The sequence below is a fragment of the Lipophrys pholis genome, assembly GCF_963383615.2.
Source record: "Lipophrys pholis genome assembly, chromosome: 17".
Lineage (NCBI taxonomy): Eukaryota > Metazoa > Chordata > Actinopteri > Blenniiformes > Blenniidae > Lipophrys > Lipophrys pholis.
The window spans coordinates 11,675,149-11,693,563 of NC_137643.1; the positions used below are offsets into that span (position 1 = coordinate 11,675,149).

Below are 18,415 nucleotides of genomic sequence, written 5' to 3' on the forward strand. Positions count from 1 at the left end.
AATGCAGCTTCTCTTTGGTACCAGATGGTAAGATCATGACTCATCATCACAGCCTCTTTTTTTCCTATAGTGATCATACATGTTCAGTTTTAACGCACGGAAGGGGGAAACCCTGGTGAAACAAATGGATTGTTGCCGTTTGTTTCTTCAACAAGTTGCGATGAAGCAGAGCCGTAAAGGTTCATTCAGCAGATGAAACTCAATCTGTAGAACTTTAAATGAACCAGAGAAGATTCCTCAGCTGACTCATCACAAAAAGCTGAATTGATTACAATGCTTCTTCTGGAGAGAAGCAGCAGGTGTGCTCTGTTGTACCTTTCCTGTTGTGTAACTAGGAAAATAGGATGAGTGTAAATATGACTACATAGAAACACAACCAGTTCATGTCTATATATGGGAAGTCTTCTTATTGATGGTATTAATATTTATTAGATAACACTGTACAATGCCAATAATAGACAACTGTGTCTTGTAACAACCAAAAATATATGCTTAACAAAACTTGATTTATTGCTGTCTTTCTTCTTTTTTTTTTTTTTTTTAACCCAGTCAGGTCTCAGATAAACACTTCCTCCAATGCGAGACAACAAACCATCAGAATCTCATCACTTCCCAGGAGGAGAGTCCGAATGCTGGACGGGTCGTCTTCTTCAACTGGCCGTTTACCAACACAAGACGTCATAAGATGTAACGGTAAAGCAGCTGGAATCCTACACCACACAAAAATGGGGCAACTCTTTCTCCCAAAAGTCAATATTTGGCCACCGATTGCTTCCTGGTCTTATTTGTATTTCACATATCCTCTCAAGTTTTTGTTGGAATTAGAGATATTTGCGAAAAGGCATAAAAGCAATATTATATTAATTAAAAATGATTTATTGTAGTCGAGAACAGTGATTCTCAAACTGTTTTTATTTAATTACATTGAATTGAAACTATATAAAATTATCAAAATAGTACAATATTTAGAATAAACTGTAAACTGTCCGTAGCCTCCACTACTGTGTCTTCATGTCAGCCAAATGGTCATAACTCTCTTTTCTCAGATGGTACACACTGTGGAACGTTTGATAACCGCTGGTCTAGAAGGTTAAGTTAATGTTATGCAGAATGATGATATTCCTAATAGGAAAGGTGAGTATTTAACCTGGAAACAAAACAACACAAACCAGGAGCTATACGGAGACGTCCAGAGTCTCCGACAAGGTGGCGGGACGGAGGCTCAAACTGGCGGGCCATTGCCTCCGACACCCAGAGATTCCAGCTTCAACAACCGTCCGGTGGGAGTCCCCGCGTGGTAAAAGGAGACCGGAACGACCAATCAAAACCATGAGAGACATGTTAAAGGAGGATGCCAGGTAGGACAGCATCTCTGCGTTGAGGACCCCGATGGTGGACAGGGAAATGTGGAGGACTACAAAGTTTGGCACGCATTTGGCTGAACATGTCAAAACCAAAGCGCTGACAAGATTCTGGCTCATGTTTGGTCTCTGTCATCACGAATCGCGTGCTCCTCCCTGCCTTCTTGTCTCTTACGTCTTGTGACTCTGACCTTGTGTCTTCCCTCCATGAAAACCCGTCAAGTGTTTCCACCTGTGTCCTGTCAGGCCCTGCCGCCCCGTGTGTGTTTTTAAACACTCGGTCCGTCCATCAGTGTTTGTCGGTCCATCTGTTCAGTTTCTGTGTCTCCTGTCCAGCAACCGTACGAAGGACTTCATGCCCTCGTCTTTTGGAAAAGTTTTGACATTCTGTTTTTGGCACAAAAGTACTTTGAATTTCATATATTTAGAATAGAACAGAATAGAATAGAACTTTACTTATATCGCAACTTTCACAGACATGAGTCACAAGGTGCTTTACAACACTACAAACAGAAAATATAAGAGAAAAGATCATTAAAAATATAGAAGAAGGAAAAACATACATAGTTATATATATATATATATATATATATATATATATATATATATATATATATATATATATATGGGAGGTTAAGTGCTTTATATATATAAGACTTATGGGTAATTGTGTTCATTTGTATCTATGCTGCTCAAAATTACATATGTCGATAATTTGTCAGTGTCATAGATCCGTGACCTCCCCTCACTGTACAACATAAGACCACAGAGTTTAAGCCACAATCAAGGTTAAAGCTACAGTTTTCCCTTCTTTAATCTGGGATTATAGCTGTTTTTAGATGTGCTTGAAACTGAGTGCTGTTATAGGGTTCAGAATCAAAAATGCACTGCTTGATAATTTTCCTAGATTGACAAAATTATTTCCTACCTAAGATGTGAATCAGGAAAAGAAATTCTGCTTTTGAAAACAAAAAACTGGCAACAGAAGCAAATATTGGTCAGACAACTTTGTTTATCATTTCAATCCACTAGGATACGAACCATTTTCTCAAATAACAAATGATTAAAAATCACTATTGCTAAAATTTTGAACTATTAGATTCACTAAAAAGATTGGAAATGTGGACGTTTTAAAATGTTACAATGTCGGGAACTTGAATTAAACGATAATGAATGGAAATAAATAAACAGTAAAGATAAAAAAAAATTGAGAAAAAGAAGCATCTGTTTGTGTTTAGCAGCAGAGTTTAAATTAGCCATGAGGGGTTTTCTTTTGTTTGTTTTTATTTGAGCTTTTCTAAGTGAAGAACTTGTAACGACATTCAGCAAATTGCACCAGTCAATGTATTTCCACTTGAATCAAAGTCCTTGAACGCTCGGTGGAAGCAACAAGCTGGAAAAGAATCTTCTTTTATTTCTAAGTGTCGGTGTTTAAATTCCTTCCCATCTGGTGTTGCTCCGAAATCTCTGCGTTTGGCTGACCTGCGCCTGCCTCCTGCCTCATCCAGTGCAGCAGGCTGGATGGAGTCCAGGAGCGAGTGCATATAATCCCCCAGCATGCACCGAGCCCCCGCGCATCCGCGGCCAGGTTGTTGTTGCCATGAGGACGGAGGAGCAACACGGGAACTGAAGCCGTGCAGCATCACGCTCTTCCCTCCCCGAGTTTGGGGGTGTTCAGGATGGGACCACACAGCTTTCTCACTCCTCTTTGCTCTCAGATGTATTTTCGGAAGTGTTTTTGAGCTGCACGGTGTCTGTTGGTTTTTTTTTTTTTTTTTCTTTCTTTAAAGGCGGTGCTGATGAAACCAGGCTCTCAGCTGTTTGAATCATTTCAGACAATCTATCAAGGCAGTTTAAAGAGAAAAACAAAAAAGTCCATTTGCATCACAATGACGAGCGCTTCAGCCTGAGGAGAGGGTGAGTTCCTGCTCTTGGATTTTGTTTTTCTCTTCGCTTTCACTGAGAATTTCTCTTGTTGTTATGTGGCTTTTATACACTCCCTCCGTTGTGCCGGCGCTCTCAAAGCTGTGGAGGCACTGCTAAAAAACTGTAATATCACCTTTTGTACACTATTTACACTTCCAGGGATGTGCACTCCCTGGAGGTGTTGAGGAGGAAACGTCCTCCATCACTTATTGCCGTGGGGAGCTGCTGTCGGCACCGACTCTGTCCCATGATGAGATTTCTGCCTGAAAAGTATTATCTCAGATAGAGGAGGAGAACATTTCAACCTGCTGCCCACCCAACCCCCCCCCCCCCCCCCCCCCCCCCCGGCATGTTTGTTTGTTGTTTTTGTTGAGTGTCTGAGGCTATCGCAGCTTTTAGAATAAGATGTTTTATGTGGAACATCTTTGAGGCAATAAAAGTAAGAGCACTGTAAAAGTTAGGCCGATATAAATCAGCTTGCATCGAGGGGAGAATGCAAACATCGAGTAGATCTCTGTTGTTCTCGCCTTTACATCGGGGATCTCATCCGTTTCCCTCACAAACCAGAGTAAATCCTCCCTGCTGCAGTCACTCAGGTTGCATGCTTCGTGGAGTCGCGACCTTCAGAGCAACAACATGCGAGCGAAGCTGCCAAAATCCAACCGAGGGCGGCATCACACTTTGAAGGCGTTATTATATTTTCTGTCACTCTCCGCACAATTTAAACCGCACGTCTCAGCGAGTCACACATTTTATGACGAGCTGATCGCCCACTCAAAAAAACATTTTTTTTGACAGACCTACAGTTTGATAAGTAAGAGAGCTGTGTTTCTGTGTTTTGTTCTCATTTATTTTTTCTAATTTTCACACACAATATCAAACCAAAGTTACATGTGTTTTCCCCCCCCCCAAAATGAATGCATTGTAATAGTTTGCTTTTGTCTCCTCCTACTGTTACTGTCTGCACTGGGCATCCTTCCTGTCACACATCAAAGTTTGATGAAGATCAAGTCCACAGCCTTTCAATCCTATGTCACTATTTCTGCTCATCTTTTTGGTACGGTTGCAGGTTTGAGTGTTAATCTGTGGCACAACATTATTTCACTCTTGTGTTTAGAGTTTCTGCATCTCCATTGTCATCGGGCGCAGAGACGACATAAGAGGTGAAATAGTCAGAGACCAAGCATCACCTGACAGTGGATGAGGCCAAGGCGCTGGCTGAGGAAAAAAAATACACGTCTTGTTCGCCTGAAACGAAAACAGAAACTTTCATACACCTTGCATCATCCAGAAACAGATATAAATCAATATGATCTCTGCCTCAGTGGGTATGAAGACCTTTACAGAATAAACAAATAAACCCTGAAGTGGAAGCCTGAAACATGCCTTCTTCTTTTCCTTTTTGATTTTTTCTCATGATGAATTTATTCTGTCATTTGTGTAAAATACAGAATGTGCAGAGGAATGTCACGCATTCATAAAAAATCCTAAGTGGAGCTCCAAGCTACTCCTACAGAAGCGGCTGCATCAGGGTAAACCGCATCACCTCAGATGTAATAACTGTGGAGGAATAGGTGTTCTTTTCACATCACTTTTTGCCCCGAGAGAGAGAAGAGAAAGAAAGAGGATATTTACAGTAGCTGCAGCCCTGCTGATAATTCAGTGTCTAAGTCCTCCACGCGATGCCTCGTGTGGAGCAGCTTTACACGTTCTCCCATTGTCTGCTGTCAATCTGTATAAATTAAACAAAAGCAGAGTGGGCATACAACCAGCTATTCTTATTTTGGGATTTATTGACTCTTGCTTGAGCTGTCGAGCTGAAAGGAAATTGTCCACAAGCCTGCCGACTGTGCTCTCGGCATGCGAGGTGATACGAGGTGATGTGGGATAATGATGGGAGAAGTGATGGCACTCGTTTATGTCTGTTGATGCCTCCTCACTAGAAGACAGCAACTGAGAGGAGGTGACAGCTGATCTACAGACTTATACAGCATAGGACGAGTTAAGATTGAATGGCATTTTTATTTGGAGATTTACGTTATGGTGATTTGGATGTGTAATTCAGTGGCGCTTACATCAGGGCCAACTCACAAAACAAACAAGTACTCAATTTGAGATTAATTAAAATGATATGGCTTATGCCACTATACCCCTGTGCCCACCAGGAACAGATGTATGGTGATTAGAAATCTCGCCTCGTGGCAAGAAGGTTCCAAGTTGAAGTTTTCTTGTTTTCTTGTCCATGCATAGGTTTTTGTCCAGGTACTCCAGTTTGTTCCCACAGTTCAAAAACATGCATATGTGCATAAAAATAAGCTCGGCTGAATTGTTCACGTAGATTCTACTCTGGACTTTGTTGTTAATATCGGCCATGAACCAGATCCATGACGAGATGACTGCACAGGCGATTTGAAGTGACAAGAATCAACTGTATGAATACCTAATAAGTTCACACAAGTGAGAAGACAAAAGTTCACCTTGAAGCAAAATTGAAAAAAGAAAAAGATGCAAATATTTCATAAAGAAATAAAAAAAATGATTACAAAGACACAAAATAAGTGGGATGAATAACAAGCTGTTGACATTGTATGGGCGTACATAGAATGAAGATTAAAAGCACCGATCAGTTTATTCTCACTATGTTAGTTTAATAAAAGTCACTCTATCTATTATAAGATTATTTTTTCCAGAACTTGACAACCAAATAAACTTTATGTTTTCACAGCTGTGTTTTTCTCCCACATGCAGGCAGGTCGCCAGATGTTTGAGGGCTCTGTCTTCCACCAAAGGCTGTGCTGGGGAGCGCTCTACCTGCTGGCGGCAGGCGTGGCGTTAACGCCTGAAACACGCGCGCTGTGTCCGCCGTCCTGCCGCTGCAATGCCGTGCTGCTGGAGGCCAACTGCTCCAGCAGTCAACTTCCATCCGTGCCCGATGATCTCCCGCACGAAGCCAAACTGCTTAACTTGACCCACAATACAATCAAAACTCTGCAGCACCAGCAGTTCCGCTCCTTAACGCAGCTGCTGGACTTGGATCTGAGTGACAATCTGTTGGGATTCATCGAAGTGGAGGCGTTTCTCGGCCTGCAGAGCCTCTTGAGGCTGCGCCTTTCTCACAACCACCTGAAGATTATTCCAGTGGGAGCGTTCGCCGGTTTGACAAACCTGCAGTTGCTGGATATAAGCAGCAATCAGATCCTTGTTTTTCTAGACTTCACTTTCAGTGACTTGGCGAGCCTCCAGTTTCTCAAAGCAACTGAGAACGACTTAGTTTTTATCTCTCATCAAACTTTTGCAGGACTGAGCAGCTTAGAGGAGCTGTACCTCGACGGAGGGAACCTCACTGCTGTGCCAACGGAGGCACTCGCACAGCTGAGTGTGCTGAGGCGCCTTCATTATTACCGCCTGGGCCTCGACACACTGCCAAACTACTCCTACCGCCCTCTAGTGCACCTTAAAGAACTGGTCATTTCTCATTGCGTCTGGCTTGAGACGCTGTCAGGAAACAGTCTCTTTGGTCTGAATCTCACATCTCTAACCATCACACACTGCAACCTGAGTGCTGTGCCCTACATCTCTTTACATCATCTTGTCTATCTCGTGTACCTGGACCTTTCTTTCAATCCTATCACCTGCATTCACGGGAACCTCCTCGGGGACCTTCTCCGCCTCCAGGAGCTGCGTCTCATTGGAGGCTCGTTGCTTCAGATTGAACTTGGAGCGTTCAGGGGATTGATTCGTCTCAGTTCACTGAATGTGTCCAGTAACTTTCTTACTACACTTGAAGGAGGAGTTTTCCATTCAGTGGACACTCTGAAAACCCTCGGGCTTAATAACAATCCATTAGTGTGTGACTGCCGCTTGCTCTGGATGGTACGAGGGCAGCCGTCAGTGGACTTTGGCGGACGCCGACCAACTTGTGCTACCTCGGTTCAGCTGCAGAGCTGGGATTTCCTGGAGTTTTCCAAGGAAGAGGTCCAGACTCTGCTCACCTGTCGACAGCCTCGGATCCTAAAACGTAAACCTCAAGACGTGCGAGTGGACCAGGGACACACGGTGGTGTTTTACTGCAGCGCAGAGGGTGACCCTGTACCATCTGTCAGCTGGCTCAACCCACAGCTCAGACTTTTATCGCCCTACGGTAGAATGCGAGCGCTCTCCAACGGCACGCTGGAGGTTCGTTTTGCTCAGCCTCAAGATAGTGGCACTTACCTGTGTGTGGCAACGAATGCAGCAGGAAACGACAGCTTGACAGTGAGCCTTCATGTCCGAGCATTCACGTCCTCGTCAAGAACCCCCTTCCGTCTTAAAGGTTGGCCCGTGTTTCCGTCGTCCTCTCCGGACAGGACTGCCAATGAAAAGCTCCCATTTGACGTCAAGACCCTGCTGATAGCAGTAACCATTGGCTTCTTCTCATTCTTCAGCTCCGTGAGCGTGTGTTTTGTTTTTATGTTGTTTTGGAGTAAGAGCAAAGGGCAAATAAAGCACACAGCCACAATCGCATACGTGCCCCGAAGCGCTGCGTCCAGTAGTAATGGAGGGACCAGCAGCAGGCAGGAGACAAGCAGGTACACCATGAAACTAATATGAGAACAGATCAAAGTTACATTTTTACTTGACATGACTGTGTTACAATGATTGCGTTTTATTGTATGTTACTGCTGCAGAGGAGAATGTTTCATAAAGTCAAAATTTTTTTATTTGCATGAAGTTGTTTAACATTAACTTAAACAAAGCAGAAGACAAAGAATGATTAACATTTTCCCGAAGGCATGTCAACCGTTGCAAATATTGTTCACGACAAAAACTGTATTAAAACAAAGGAAATGGTGTAAAATAGCCAAAGTGAATGTATTTAATGCATGTCAATGTGAAAATGTATTACTTATAATAATCTAATATTATAGTTTGCCGCCACGAATCTTTCAGTTTGTTTTTATTTGGTTTCTTAAAGCAAACCACCAAGGAGGAAAAAAATATTCACCTTATATTGAGCTTAACTTGTCATATTCTGGATTCAACTTTGGTATTCCTACCAAACTTTTTCTTTATCTGATGTCACTCATTTTGTCATTATTCTAAAAATATCCGATTGTTTATTTATTTTGATGTTTTTTTGGGGGGGGGTCTTGTTTATGTTGAATACATTAAAATGGTCTCTTTTTTTTTGCAGTATTTGATGTTTATTTGTTGCTTTTCAAATTTTGAAAAATTAACATCAGTTTCATCCTGTAAATTACAATAAATAACTATAAATCAATAATGCATTTGTTTAAATTGGTGTCATTAAAAACAAATGTTTCAGAACTGAAATATTTGCATATTTCATAAAATTATAAAAAAATTAATTATGTATGTCTTCTGTTAATCTAATTTCTTTAACTGTTTTTCACTCCAGACAATCTTTTTCTTTAATTTTACATCCAACTGTTGAAACATTGGCAATAAATGCAGTAAATCTATAAAAGTGTATACAAATAATAAAGTTTGAATACTGTATATACTTGATTTTTACAATAGATGATAAGTGTTTACTACCACAGACACATCAATTGATATAAGTCAATCAACTTTATTAGCACATTTGTTCAAATGAACAAATGTTGCTGTCAATCATATGCGAGGATGCATATTAAAAAATGAATGTTCTTTTTCCTGTTGATATATATAAATATATATATATATAAAAGGGAATATACAGTACCATCACCAGGCTGTATATTGGAGCGGTGGTAAGTGCCTCTCAGTGACAAGGTCATAGGTTCAAATACTAACTAGGGCTTTCTGTGTGGAGATTGTATGTTTCCTCCAAATCCTCCAGTTTCCTCCGACTTTTGAAAAACATGCATGTGAGATTAATTGATGACTCAAAATAGCTCCTTGGTGTGAATGTGAGTGTGTGGTTGTCTTTCTCTCTGTGTCCACCCTGTGATGGACTGTTGGCCTGTCCAAGACTGGGATTGGCTCCAACGCCCCGTGACTCTGCACAGGATAAAGTATGCATGATTGAACTTTGGCTGACCTTCATTTACAAAATATACAATTTAAGGACAAAAACAATTAGAGGACAAAAACTTCTTCTTTTTATATTTGAAAGTTTTAATTATTAGTGTGAAATTAATGCAAATACTGTTGTTTGTCTTTGACATATGGCGCATGCAAAAAAAAAATATATATGTGATTAAATTTTCTGTAATATTTTGGAATTTTGGAAACTACATTTAGAAAATAAGGAATTGGAACAAAACCTCCATAAAAAGTGGAAATTTTAAACAATCTAACACAAGTAAAATTGTCAGCGCCTGCAGTTTCATTCTGAACACCCGGAAGTACATCTGCTGCCCCGGAAGTGACGTCTTCACAAACAAAAGGTACCGCTCTGTCTTAGCCATTAGCTCGTTGCCCAAATCGTTGTTACTACAGTTAAATTCAGTGCGACATTTCGCAGCAGAGTAGAGGTAACTGGAACCGCTTAATTTAAAGTAAGCAGCAAACAAACCGATGAGTCAGGGCACCGAAGAAAAGCAAGTTATTCCAGCCTCAACGTCCAGTCGATAGCGGCTGAAGCCCCGGAGCTAGCCAGTGTTAGCCGTGTTTGTGAGATTCCACCATGACTCTGGCGGGGAGCCGTGAACCCAGAAAGACTGCGGGGAACCGCATGTCCAAACTCCTGGATGCTGAAGAAGAGGACGAGTTCTACAAGACCACGTATGGAGGCTTCAACGACGTGAGTGAACAAACTGACCCTGCAAGTTGTGCTGAATGAGCTGCAGCAAAGCTGAATGGGTCCAGGACTGGTTGTTGTTATGATGAATGAAAACGGTCATTTATTTATTCATTATTAGGCTTCAACTGAGGGTTACAGTCATCTTGAATCAGTTATTTTACAGATCTGGTACAGTAGATCATAAACAATAACAAACAAGGTATTAAGAGCATCCTCTAGATGGTCTTAATACCTTGTTTGACAAAACAATTCCTCGATTATTACAAAGACGTATCTCAAAATATTCAAATACAATAGAAGCGATTTCTTTATTTAATGAAAATATATATATATATAATTCAGGGAGTGAATCATGAACTAAAATATTCATAAAATATAGAGTCTTTTCTGTTAAGCATAGACTCAATTTCATTTCATATGTAAAATATAGGAAAGGCCAACACATTTATTTGTGGTTAAATATTTCTTCTGGAGTAATTATTATCAGTTCATGACAATCCTTGTATGGCTGCTTTTATCATTGACATTGTCTGTGACTTTTATAAGATCCTCATCATTGATTCTTAATTATGCTGAAACCAATATTAAAGCTGTAATGGGACACTTGTTCAACCAGCTGTCTTAAATTATCAGTGCTTTGCAGACTCTCTTTGATTTTAAATTTGGCTGTGGTCAAGAGATGTTTGTTTTCCTAGGCATCATATAAAACTAGAAGGAACATATCTGTGAATTGTTTAAACTCCCCCTGGAGTTGCATAAAGGTTGATTGTGGGTTGATTGACTATAGTTAGATTTATGGTTCCATTCCGATTTTCACAATTTCACCACGTGAAAATGTTAATGCTATTTAGGAGACATCTACTGATTTTGGTTTAAATGACCCATTCTACAGTCATGACCAAGGGAGAGTTCCTGTATTAGACTGCGTAAGTTGTGTGCCTACTATCTTCTTCAGCGTTCATCTCAAAGTCCCACCACCAATAAATGTTATCCCACGTACACAGATTTACTGGCATAATCCCTGCAGTTAATGCAGGCAGATTAGTGTGGGGTTTTAAAAAGCTTTCTCCGACTTCAAGTTTAGAAATTTGAGATAGCAAAGTAAATTCATGTTAAAACAACCTGAAATGTGTGGGGAAAACTTAGTCTACATAAATGTGTCAAATATTAAAGTCATTGTGTTCCATCTATTCATTTCTATACTGGTTTCTTCAACTCGTGGTCATGTCAGAGCGGAGCAGATCTCAGCTGGTTCCACTCTGGACAGATCATAGTCCATCACAGGGGAAAGATGGAGACACAATCAAACCTATGGGAAATGTAATAACCCACCAAACCTCAGACATGTTTCTGGAGCGTGGGAGGAAGTTAGTTACTGGAAATAATACAGGAATGCACAGGGAGAACATGTAATCTCCATACTGATCAGCCTCCAAGGTCGACTTGCACTCTTGTCATTGACTGTAAACGTTCTCTCAGCTGTGAAGATGAACAGGATGTGACTGGATACCAACATTTACTGTTTGATCGCCAAAGAGAGAAGAGAAGCGCACACTGACTATACTGTGTGGCAGAGCACACCGGAGAGCCTGAAATTACATTTTAAAATACTCACATTGCTTCCTCAATTTAAAGCACGGCTGATTTTCCTCAAACAGCTGCTGGTTCAAAGGTCAACTTGTGTAGGGGGATTTGGCAGTGGCTGCTCTGGCAGTTCTGACAAGAGTGGTTAGATTTAAAAAAAAAAAAAAAGAAAGCATCTCAGTATCTGTGGGTCCTGAGATGCCTTCGTCATCTCTGCTGAGACTCTGATGAAACAGTGTGACCGTGTCTGTGTGCATGCTTCTACTTGAAGGACAGTCTGTTCTCCAGCATTTTCACCTCGTGGCCTGTTCTGCTGCTTGTCGCCACAGCAGATCTAAACTTCAACGTGCTGTTAGAGTTTCCTCGTCACTTTTGTTTTCTTCACCTTATTTAGTGTTTACACAGCCGTTCTTTATTTAATCTTTCCTATTTCATGCCGGTCCTACAGTTAAATTCTGTTTTGTGCGCTGTACAATTCCCCCAAAATCCTAAATATTGCTGTATTCTGCGAGCTTGAAGGTTACAAACTATGTATTTAAAACCCGAGTCGAGGGTGTTGAGCTAAGCGCTTCAATCCTGCACTGGTCTTCGCTTTTCAGGAATCAGGGGACGATGAGTATCACGGTGAACATTCAGACACGGAGGATGAGGTGGACAGTGACTTTGACATCGATGAGGGCGACGAGCCGGACAGTGACCAGGAGGAAGACGCACCTCGGAGGAAAGGCCGGGTTGTCACGAAAGCTTACAAGGTAATATTCATGTACATAAGAAGCTGTGGAAATTAATTAAAACCAGTACGGGCTGTATTACTAACTGAGAACTTTGTAAATAACAAACAGGCTGCTGTTGTTGCACTCTTGCGTTTCTCGCCACAAATTTACAGCCTGACTTCAGAAACTGTTTGTTTTCTCTCCAAACAATCAAATTTAGGAGCTGCCAGCGAGTTTTTATCCCTTTGTTGCTCCCCAAAGTCTTTTCAGCACATGTGCACCTTTTCAGCTTGATACAACTCCACACACTGAGCCTTTAAAGCTGCTTCTTACCATCACTGCTCTGCAGCCCCTCTGGAGCCGCCATGAAATCCTCTCCAACAGCAGCTGATCGAACAGACAGCATCACAGATTCCACAACACATTTTTGTAGGATTTTTACATCCTTTTGGGGGAGAAAAGTGCTTATTTTGTCCATTACTGGTATTAACGAATGAAGACAGGCTTGTTTTGATGTGTTATTTGCTCCGTTGGTTGAAAGGAAGTGTGTGGCAGGCGCTATGAAGCGAAGCCTGTTCATACATCTGTTCATTGATGATACGGGTTTGAAATTAAAAGGTTGTTATTCAATTTAAGGAACCTATTAAGGTGGCGAAGCCCAAACCCAAGAAACCTCACGAGGAACAAAAGAAGACTGAAAAAAGCAAAGTGGAGCTCAAAAGGAGGATCCCTCAGGAATTCCAGGATTTTGCTGAAAGTAAGATTTCTACTCACTGTTAATTGGGTCACGTCCCAGCTTACTTACATGGTAATGACACAGTAACTGCATCAGTTTTAAATATTGTCTCCACCCCCCCTTCCCCCCCCTCCCCTGTAGCCCGTAAGTCTGTGCGACAGTCCACCAGTGAGCACACGCGCAAGACCAATCTGCGCTTACAAGAGCGCCAGGATGCCCCGCGGAGAAGGCGAGGTGCTCACCGCGATAGACCCCTGACCCAGGAGGAACTGCTGGCCGAGGCCAAAATAACAGCCGAGGTCAACATCCGATCCCTCGGTACGAGAACGTTTGAAACGTGTTCGGCAGAAAAATCAACAGAAATGTGACAGGCGATACACAAAGGGAATTCCCTGTGTTTTCGCTGAGGTCTGCAGTGTTAAAGTGGATATTTATTTTAGGGCTTGCAAGTGATTATACTGTGGGGAGAAAAAATCAATTTCCCTTTTGTATATTTTGTGTCCAGAAAACTATGAGCGTCTGGAAGCGGACAAGAAGAAGCAAGTTCATAAAAAGCGGCGTTTCGAGGGACCGACAATCCGTTACCATTCAGTCCTCATGCCTCTCGTCTCCCACTCCGTCCTGAAAGAAGAAAACGTTGACGTTGAGGGGTACGTATGACCTGCCAGATGGCTTTAGAATCAGTCCGGCAGATGTTCTGTGGACCTTTCTGCTGCTCCGTTTAATCTGCTTCCTAAGTATTTAATCCAGTTTCTGTGGCGTTCTGTACTGAATCTCATGAATTCGGTTGAAAGCAGGTAAAGCAAAGCCATTGAGACGTCAGTGCAGAGTTAAATCTTCTCAAGACAATTTCATCTGTGTAGAAAGCAAACGAGTAATTCTCATCATTTCCATCTCGTTCCAAAGACTGGACCAAGATGTTCCTCAGACCGCTCCTCAGAATCCCGCCACGCCTGCCCAGCAGCCCGCCGGAGGCCTGTGCTCGCGCACTTACATAACGTTCAGCGACGACGAAGCCTTCGAGGTGGCCTTCCCGCACGGCGCCCAGCCCAGCCCGCAGCTGCCCGTCCAGGAGGTTTGTCCCGTCACCCACAAGGCCGCGCTGTACCGCGACCCGGTCACAGACATACCCTACGCCAACACGCGCGCCTTCCGCATCATCCGGGAAGCGTACCGGAAATACGTGGCCGCTCATGGATTCCCAAACACGTCGGGAGGGGCGGCGGGACTCGAGTCCTCGGCAGCCAAGGGCGCGCGGCAGAAAATGGCGGTCAAGCAGAGTTCCGCCGCCACATAAACGACCAAACGGCTACAGACAGATGTTTTTTTATTACAAACGGAGTGACTTGATATGGATCAACCGACCTCATGAAAGACCTGCTCGCATCCTTTTCACTGCAGAGTTCTGGGGGTTGAACAGCCTGTCATACTTGGATTCAAGTACATAAAAAGTACAACAAACATGGAACACAAACTGCACTTGGCCTTATTTGAGATGCACCTGTCTGCGTGTTTGTGAGAGATAAAGATAACCCAGGTGGGGTGGAAGAGACACGATGACTGTCTGGGATCCAGAATAAGGTCGGATCTCCACGTTGGCAGCTTTTCTTTTTCTTTTTTTTTCTTTTTCTCCCCCAATGATTTGTATTTTATACTCGTTGAATCTTTTTGTTTCTACAATTGTACAACAACAAAAAATAAATAAAAGATTGAATCTTGAAATGATTAAGCGTCACTATTTCTTTGGCTTTAAAGTGCATCTCCCAATAACAGCAGCTGAGGAAAACAAACCACAGACGTGATCTTTGCTCATCTAATATAAACAAGGATGTGTTTTTACTCTGCCGTCGTTCCCTTCCAGCGCCTCTTAAATTATTTGGATGTGATTGAAAGTTATATATATATATATATATATATATATAAAAGAAATAAATCTTGTTGAAGTACATGAAATAGTTTGTGTGTCTGACTCATCATTGACACTTTCAATTGATCAAATCCTTCACATTTTGCCAAAACGTGCATGAAATCCTCTGTTCTGTGACGGTGCCCAACAAAAGAAAGCCTTCCGCTGTCGCGTCCTCATTCCTTCTCTTGATGTTTGTGGATTTTATTATTGCATGTCCTCTTATCTGCTCGCCGCGTCTGAGTCGACAACAGGATCTAAATAAAGCAGACAATTTTACAAGCATTTTGAGTATGTTCAATCTGGTTATGAAGCTTTTACAAAATGGATTTTTTTTTTTTTTTTTTTTTAGCCTCCCGACATTCATTGTGAAGAGCAGAGAAAAATTGTTTGGGTTTCAGTGGCGAATAATGAAGCTATGTTGATCCTTTGTTGGACCCCCCCAAATCAGATTTTCTATATTTATTCTCTCGATACACAATCACAGAGTACCAGAGTCACCGCTGCTGGTGTCCCGGAGCCGGGGGGACAGAAATAATCAAACGTTATGAAATCACAGGGCATGAATTAGTCGGGGCGAAAAGAAATCCCACCAGCACAATAAGTCCTTTTTTCATTGCGGCTGTTTATAGAGTTTGGCTTCTAAAAATACAGGCAGACATGATGATTTATACTCAAGCTGGGAACATGATGATGATGATGATGATTCCGACCTTGAAACTCTTGGAGGTTCAGGCAGAAGCTTCACCTTCACAGAAAAGCTCCCAAATTTCTCAGCCGAGTGCCAAAAGCATCCTGTTTCCTACTGGGTCCTGATGATGACGTCTTGTAAGCAGTTCAGAGAAACGAGTAACCAGGTTTTAATGCTCCAGCTTCATCTGAGGCTTTTATTTATTTATATATTTTTTTCAACCTGTTTTAATCTTTGATATTCACGTCCTGCTACTGTACCTCAGAAATACTTGTATGTTTTTTTTTTTTTTTGTGACTGATGAAAGCTGACAAATGGTTTCTTTTTATAACTTAAGTGGAAAAACCTCGGTTGCCAAATCCGCACCGATGAGCCATAACATTATGACCATGAAGCCTGTTGCTTTGTGGGATACATCAGACAAGAAGTGGACAGCTTGTCCTCAGACCTGACGTGTTAGAAGCTGGGGAAGTGGACGAGTGCAGTCATTTGTGCGAGTTTTTGGGAAGGGTCAGATTGTGATCGCTGGATGACTCAAGTCTGAACATCTTGAGAAAAAATAAAAAACCCCGCAGCGATGGTTGTTCTCGATCAGCAGACCTCAGTGTCGGTGGAATAAAAAGCAATAAGCCGGCAACAGGTTCATGTTCAGCCAAAACTCTGATACACTGAGGCTGCGCTTTGCTCAGGCTTTAAAGGATCCACTGCATGATAACACGCTTGCACAAGTCTTTTTTAGTTTGTAGTCGTTGGAACCGTGAAACCTGGTGTCTGCCGCACACTTTGAAAAGCACTAACAACCAAAGAGAGACTTTCCCACGTCATTAGGCAGGTGTTTATTACGTCACGACTGTTCAGCGTGTGTAAACGAGAAGCTTTCAAGGGCAGTTCAGAAAGCAGAAACTAGTAATTTGATTTAGAAGCCCGTTAAAGACACTCAAGGTCAGCTTGTGTCAGAAAAAATAAAGCTAAAAATATACAAGCATTTTTTTTTTCTTTTTCTTTTTTTAAATCGAGGTTGAACGATGGAACTGGTCGGTCTGCACGAGAACGTGAAAAGGGGGAAAGAGTGGAGATGAAACGGTGAGATAGATACCGTATCTACCATAAAGAGCTTTTAATGTTAAGAGGATTTCAAATCGTATACACAGTTTTGACCGGGAGCCAGTTCCGCCGTAACAGAAGAGGAATAAACATGTTCGGTGTGTTTGTTTATGCGTTGATCCATGCTTCTGCACACAAACCATCGTTGTCTTCTCACATTTAATGAGCTGCGATGCTCTTGGACTGCAGGTAGATTATTTATAATCAAAGTAAATGTTGAGTTTTTACACGTATACTCCCTCTAAGTTTCGAGCCTCGTCTCTTTGATTCGCTTGTGCTTTTTGCTGAAAGTGTCAGTGGATGAGGACCCTTTTAAAATGCTGTCACTTGACACTGTTGTTGATAGGCAACACATTTATTAAAAACAGTGATCCACCAGGGGAAAAAAAACAAAAAACAACAACAAGTGAATAATCTGTTACATAAAGCCTATTAGCATAATTATGAATATTGATTTAATGCGGCCATTAATAGTAAAATGCCATATTTTAAAAGGGGTTGTGGAGTCATCATAACAACAATGACAGCAGGAGCAAAAATAAACTTTCCATCTCTGTTGACGGTTTTTTTTTTTTTTAATGCAAACGACACTGCAGTGCTGCAGGAGAAATGCAGGCGCACGTCAAGCATCTGCAACGGGCCGTCCCACAACCGGCCTCACCTCAGTTACATTCAAATAAATAAGACAAATCTTGCTGCGCAAAATTCACATTGAACGACAAGAGAAATGGACAAAGAAAATCCTCGCTCTGGTGTGAGAGAAACTGTGCTGCTTTGGCAGGAAACAATGAAAATAAAAAATAAATTAAAAAATCCAGGATATGATTAAAGGCTCAAAGAAAGATGGCTAAAAAAAAAAAAAAGTCAGTGGGTGTAGCAGCAAGTCACTGTCTCAAGTAATTCCCCTGGTTGTTTTATGGCTAAACCCTAGTTATAATTTTGTACACACACACAATGTGCATTGTCATCTGCACGTTGTTGACACAAGTTCCACAGTGAACACCCCGAGCCAAACTGTAATCCACACTGTGGCGCCTTCACTTCATGATGCAGATTCCGGAGAACAAGCTGCACTAAACGTCACGGTGTCACTCCGCGTTCATGCCAAGCAGAGGAGCGAATTGTCTTTGGTCTGCCTTTTCTTATCTATCATCCTCAATACTTGTTCGTTGAAAGCACCTGCTGCCCACACACTGTGCCACTTGCTTTTGGTGAAGGAAGGGAAAAAAAACAAAAACCTTAACACATTAATGCAAAAATAACAAGTTATCCCTTAAAGCGAGGATGATGATGATGGGCTAAGACGACGTCCCTGGTGGATGGATGTACATGAAATATGCAGTTGAAATATTTAGCCAGCAGTGTTTTAGAAGAATAATACTTTAATGCTTCCAAATTAAAAACAAAAACAAAACCCAAACTCCTCATATCCTGTGCAACAACAGAACAGGGGAAGCTTTGTCTCCCACATACTGCTCGGTGCATATGGTACCAATTGAACAGTTTTCAGAATAGGAAGAGAGGGAACTGCATTATCACCCGTTCTCGTGCGGTAGTTGCCATGGCGACGAGTGTAGGTGGTGTACTGTGCTGTACTCTGTGCTGTACTCCTTCCCCGGCCCTCTCCCCTCCTCGGTAGCCCACCCTCTCCGTTCTGCTATCTGCAA

General features: G+C 41.9%; 2 protein-coding genes across 2 annotated transcripts; both read left to right on the forward strand.

The window, feature by feature from the left end:
- Positions 1-6,047: 6,047 nt before the first annotated feature.
- On the forward strand, positions 6,048-7,877 carry LOC308122883 (leucine-rich repeat and immunoglobulin-like domain-containing nogo receptor-interacting protein 1; the record flags this gene model as incomplete). Its single annotated transcript, XM_080485032.1, has 1 exon — positions 6,048-7,877. The coding sequence occupies one exon, from the start codon at positions 6,048-6,050 to the stop codon at positions 7,875-7,877; it is 1,830 nt and encodes a 609-aa protein (XP_080341158.1).
- A 1,750-nt stretch (positions 7,878-9,627) lies between these two features.
- Positions 9,628-14,771, forward strand: vps72a (vacuolar protein sorting 72 homolog a). The gene is made up of 6 exons (XM_080484320.1): positions 9,628-10,014; positions 12,198-12,350; positions 12,948-13,068; positions 13,189-13,365; positions 13,553-13,697; positions 13,954-14,771. The coding sequence occupies exons 1-6, from the start codon at positions 9,898-9,900 to the stop codon at positions 14,342-14,344; spliced, it is 1,104 nt and encodes a 367-aa protein (XP_080340446.1). The 5' UTR covers positions 9,628-9,897; the 3' UTR covers positions 14,345-14,771.
- Positions 14,772-18,415: the final 3,644 nt, after the last annotated feature.